This window comes from Pteropus alecto, unplaced genomic scaffold, assembly GCF_000325575.1.
Source record: "Pteropus alecto unplaced genomic scaffold, ASM32557v1 scaffold320, whole genome shotgun sequence".
NCBI lineage: Eukaryota > Metazoa > Chordata > Mammalia > Chiroptera > Pteropodidae > Pteropus > Pteropus alecto.
This window is the reverse complement of record NW_006429963.1, coordinates 645,755-651,435: the sequence shown is the minus strand read 5'-3', so window position 1 is coordinate 651,435 and position 5,681 is coordinate 645,755. Positions and strand designations below refer to the sequence as shown.

Here is a 5,681-nt window from a genome sequence, read left to right as displayed (position 1 = left end):
GTCCCTCGTCTGCACCGCCTGTGTCCCGAGCTCCCGCCTTCCCAGCACGCCTGGGAGGACGGACGGGAGCCAGCCTGCCAGGGAGCAGGTCGCAGCGCGCCCGCCACTGTGCCGGGCAGCTGGGGTCTGGGCTGTCTGTTCCCAGGCACGAGCAGGGTCCGGAGAGGGTGACGCAGCCAGTGAGGATCCTGAGTCACGGGTCCTGGCCAGCAAACCCTGGGTCGCGAGTGCCTGTGCGGGCCCCAGCCAGGACGTGGCCCGCCTGTAGGCTGGTTGGGACTAGTTACCCAGGTGAGGCTAGTTATCCCATTGAGACTAGTTACCCAGGTGAGGCTAGTTATCCCATTGAGACTAGTTACCCAGATGAGACTAGTTACCCAGGTGAGGCTAGTTACCCAGGTGAGGCTAGTTACCCGGTGGGCACTAGTTACCCTGTTGAGACTAGTTACCTGGATGGACGAGGCACCCGGTCGGGACCAGTTACCAGCCTGCGCCCGGGCTGGGGCGGGACTCGCTCTCCCCCGAGACCGCACGCGCCCGGCCGGGGCCCCGGGAAGGAGGTGGGCGTCGGGCACTTACGATGGGGCTGGCGTTGATGTAGTCCGAGCTGCTGTGGCTGCCCTCTGGTCTCAGCAGGACCCTGGAGTGGTCGTCTGCAAGCAAAGCCGAGAGCACGGGGTGAGCCCCATGCAGCCGCGGGGGTGCGCGGAGCGGGGGCCCTGGGCGCCCCAGCTCCACATGGTCCCCCTCGGCCGCGCTCGGCCATGCCGAAGGGCGCTGAGCATGACCTTTCCCCCCTCCCCGCCATTCACGGTCCGTCCGCGCGAGGGGGAAGGCGTCAGGGTGTGTGGGGACGACACCACGCCCAGCTGGCACGGCGCGTGTGGCCTGCTTCTCTACGCCGGGCTCCGACGCTGAGGCCAGGCGCCCTCTGCAGTGGCACAGAGCACCTCTCAGCCACACACGCGTGCGGCAGCGTGCGCTAGGCCGCTAGGCCGCCGGTCAGCACAGAGTTCTGTCGTCCGGGAAGCATTACGTCCTGGAGGCTGCGGGTCGAGGTTCAAAGGCAGCAGAGAGACAGGGATGCAGAGGAGTCAGAGGGGCCATGTTCGCTGACAGAAACGGCCAGAAAAGGCGAAACATTTGACCGATGTCGGAGCCAGACACGTCGGTGGGGACTGAGGACATGCGCTCTGGCAAACGTGTTTGATAATGAATTTGTCTTGATTTTGGCCATGGAGCCACCGCCCCGTACGTGCAGTGACATCCCTCTGCCTGTCGTCAGGGACGTTCAGAGCGGGACCGTCGGTGGCACGTGGAGGACAGACGTGGGGCGGGGAGGTGGGGACTCGCCCAGGCAGTGCTCGCAGTGGGGTCCCCCACGAGACGCCCGCTTTCCTCCCCGCTTCGCTGGGTGCGCAGCCACCCGCTCGCGCCTGCGTCACGATTCTGGGGCTCGGGGCATTGGCGAGTCCGGTGACAGGATTCACTTGGGGACCGTGTCTCCCAGACCGGGCGCCTCCCTGTCAGCCTTGTTAAGACACCAGCGCTGCCCTTCCCAGGAGAGACGAGACGGACAGAGCCCACGCACGGCGTGGTGTGCACGGGCGTGTCCGTGGCACGTGCCACACACCTGTAAGTGTGCTGAGGTGTGCGTGGTGGCGGCTGCCAGGCCGCCCACTGAAGTGTGCGTAACGATGCCAAACCCCACGGACTTGACGGCTTCGGGCTCCTGCACAAGTCTATTCTCGAGAGACTGAAATGGGCAGTGGCAGGAAACCGAACTACAATTCACCAGAAGAGCTGCCCCCCCGCACCTGCTGCCCCCCGGGCACCTAACAGGCTGCCACACGACCCCCACACGGCGTTCCGAAGGCGGGGTCTCCCAGGGGTGCTGCACGGGCGCCTCGGGCCGGAGCCGGGACAGCCGCTCGGACACGGGTGCCCCTTCCTGAGGGCCGCAGGTCCCGGCCTGGCAGAGCCTGGAACGAAAGAGCGTGCTTCCAGACGCTTCCGGAGGGCCCGGGTCTCCCAGGAGCCCTGCCTCCTCGTTAGTATCGCCAGCACAGGCGGCTTCGGGGCCGCCGCCTGAGGACCTCCGCACAGAGCACGGTCCTGGGGGCAGCGGCGGGCACAGGGAGGAAGGACCGGGGCCCACAGACTCCTGGCCTCGGCCTCCCGTGCGGGCCCAATGCTGCCCAGAGCCGACGGGCCTCCTGTGGTGCTGCGCAGGCCCAGATGCGGGGGGCCCGGGCCCCCCTCATCTCTAAGACGATGCAGCCGCCCTGCCCCTCAGGCGATCGGGCCCAGTAAACCAGGGCCGGCTGGACTTTCCAGATGGACAATTAAGAAAAATGCTTCATAAGTTTGGGAGTCCGGTGAATAAAAACGCACGGGACGAGCCTGGCCCTGGCGTGTCGCTGGGTCGTTTGCCTCTGACGAGGCGCCCAGCAGCTGTCCTGGTCACCGTTTATCAGTGCTGCTGCCTCTTTCGACCTCGGGGTCGCTTCTAAGTGTTTCACGCCCGATTCTGCCCATCTGTGTCCTCTGGTCTTGTTCCGGGCAGCGGAGCACCTCGCCACGTTTCTCGCAGTGCGCGTCTCGGGGGGAGCACCCCTCGGCTTCCGCGTGACCTGCTGTCGCCCGGCGCATTTAACTGACAAGGAAAGATCCACGGCGGCCACTCCGTCGAGGGGGAGGAGGTTCCTCGCTCTGTCGAGGGGGAGGGAGGTTCCCCGCTCCGTCGAGGGGGAGGGAGGTTCCCCGCTCCGTCGAGGGGGAGGGAGGTTCCCCGCTCCGTCGAGGGGGAGGAGGCTCTTCTGAGGAAGGTCCCTGATTCGGCGGCCGCGCTCCCTCCCTCCCTGAACCTCTGAAGCGTGGGCCGTGTCCGCTGCCTCGTTCGAGACATTTCGAGTCTCTCTGATACTTTGTTCTAAATGTAGTTTCACATGTGTCACCTGCCTTCTTCCCAGAACACTCTGCTGCCGATGGAGTGGGAACCATTTTCCCATTTTAGGCTGAAAAAGCTAAGTCCCAGAGACACCCTGTGAACAACCAGGCAAAGGCCACCTGGCCAGCAGCCAAGAGCCCAGGTTTCAAGCCCAGCCCTGCCACCTGCTGGCCCGGTGGCACCTGGGTCGATTATTCAATAGTTTGACGTTCACGTCTGTCATCCGAAGGGCAGGGTGATGCTGTCCACCTCACAGGGTCGCTGTGACCAATGGCGCATACTAGGCGCTCGGCGTAACGCCTGCCACATAGCACGGGTTCTGGGGACAAGGTCGAGGTTACACACGGAGCAGCAGGACAGATGCCGGGCAATGCCGGGCTCCTGTGCGTGAGTGACGGGTGTCCCTGGGCCACGTGGGTGGGTGCAGGACCACGGGACGGGACCTGGCTGGGGGGGACACTGTGTGAGCTCCCCAGTCAGGGTGGGGGCGTCAGGACACAGGAGGTGGGAGCGCGGCCGAGGGCAGGAGGGACGGGGCCCGGGAGCCCCCAGACCCCAGCTCGGCACCCCTTCTGCAGAGAGGCCCCCTCAGAGGTGGACGGGGACCAAAGCTAGGTGACGCCCGCCGACCCTGGGGGTCCGTGGGTGATGTGCACGTCACCGGAGGGCGTCTGCCGGCCCGGTCTCCGTGCGGGGCCCGGCCTCCCGCACAGACGGGCGTCTCCATGGTCCAGTCCCGCGGGCTCAGGGACGATGGCAGTGAGCGGCTCTGCCAGGCAGGCGGTCCCAGGTGAGCAGAGCTGTGGCCTGCTCTGGGCCACCCCTCCAGCCTGTCCCCACCCTTGGCATTGTGTCCTGTGGCTGCCGTGACAAGTTCCCACAAACCGAGCCGGTCAGGACGCCACGTCATCACCCCAGCTCTGTGGGTCAGAAGCGTGAGGCGGGGCTCCCGGGAGAGCCGGCCCGGGCCCTCGCAGCTCTGGCCACCGCCAGAGCCTCACGCCACGTCATCACCCCAGCTCTGTGGGTCAGAAGTGTGAAGCTCTGGCCACCGCCAGAGCCTTGGCTCGTGGCCCTCCCCGTCACGCCTGTCACCGCGGCCACCCTCTGCCTCCCTCCGCCGCGAGGCGCCGTGCGGACAGTCGGGACAGATTCAATGGGGACCTGAGCGTCCTCTGCGGCCTAATTCCTTGTCACGCAGGTGGATGCTCACGGGCTCCAGGGACAGACGCGTGGGCACCTTCAGGGCCACTGTCTTCCTGCCACGCCCAGCAGGACAAGGCGCCACCCGCTGAGACGCAGGGTCCCTTGAGCGGCCCGTTCCTCCTGCCCCTGCAGACCGCGTGGCCAGGCGGATGCCACTGCCCTCCCGCAGTGGCGAGGCCGGCATGGCACCGATGGGCGCCCCCGGGAAGCCTCCGCCCGCGGCTCCTGGGCAAAGTGCTGGCCGCGAACACACAGGGCGTAGGGGTCTCCGTGGCTGTGTCTGCGGGACCCCCTCTTCCAGGGGGACCCTGTGGTGAGGTGGGCACTTTGACGGGTAGCAGAGAACCCGTCTGCCGTGGCCTGCTCGTGAGCCTCCCAGGCGAGGCTGCCAAGGCTGGCTGGCCACGTGCGCTGCAGGGCCGTGGGGACGCGGGGGCTGGTCACTGCTGGCCTCAACCCCATAGCGGCCCAGCCCCTGTGCCAGGATGGCGGGGAACGGCAGGTCTGGGGACCAGGCCGGTGAGCCTCGTGTGAGCTGGCAGGACAGTCGACTCCTACCTGGCTGGTTCGTGTAGAGAGGGACTCGTGGCCTCCGGGAGGAGACGCCTTTTATTGGGGATGCGTCACTTCAGAAGGCAGTGGGTGTGAAGCCCACTGGACGGCAAGCGCCAGGGCCGCCTGTGTCAGGAAGGCCCAAGGCTCGGGCCCTTTCTGCAGCCCGAGGTCCCCAGCGCTGATCTGAAGTGACCGGGGCGGGCACAGAGAGCGGCCGCGCCACACGCGAGCCGAGGGTGCGAACGCGGACTCCGTGGGGCCGCCGCGCCTGCGTCACGCCTGTGCTTGACGGCGCCGCCCCAGGGGCAAAGCCTGACCGGGACGGTGTGCCGCCAGGATGGGTCCTGCCTCTTCCCTGCTCCCTGAAAACAGAAGCACCCCTGCCTGAGCCACGCTGCGGACGGGGCGGTGTCTGCCAAGTGCAGCCGGGAGCGGCCGCGGACCTGCTGCGCTGTTTCAGACGCCGACGAGCACAGCCTCCCACGAAGGGGCGCGAGCCGATGCCGCCCGCCTGCATCTCGACCGGCGCCTGGGCAGGGCGTCCAGCACCTCCCCCGCCCGTCAGGCCGAGGCAGAGCTCCGCGGGTGGCCTTCAAAGGCAAGCGGCTGTAATTCTCGGTCACTTGGCGGTGACCAAACCGGAATATTCCTCGGTGGAGATTCAGCCAACCAGAGGCTGGTTGGGAAGGGAGCTGCAGGTGCCGTGTCCTGGTGTGTGTCTCAAACAGTCCCTGTGGGGGCCTGAATTTGTGCAGTTTCCAGCACCCAGCCGTCTCAGGCATGACCACAAACGCCCACGGAGGCAGCGCCCTGTCCCACGGCAGAAACGGTTTTCACGCCTGACGTCCTCTGCGGTCAATGGAGGAGCCATCCCGTGAGGTGCAGGCGGCGGTGGCGTTGGGGTGGCGGTGGCGTTGGGGTGGCGGTGGCGTGGGCGGCGCGGTGGCGTGGGGGTGGCGGTGGGCGGTGG

At 67.1% G+C, this 5,681-nt stretch overlaps 1 protein-coding gene across 1 annotated transcript in view; it reads right to left on the bottom strand.

The window, feature by feature from the left end:
• Positions 1-5,681, bottom strand: part of PTPRN2 (protein tyrosine phosphatase, receptor type N2) — a 299,480-nt gene that overhangs the window by 28,542 nt on the left and 265,257 nt on the right. The window contains exon 15 of the mRNA XM_025044908.1: positions 580-653. Within this exon, the coding sequence (XP_024900676.1) occupies positions 580-653 (74 nt within the window). The remainder of the gene's footprint in view (positions 1-579; positions 654-5,681) is intronic.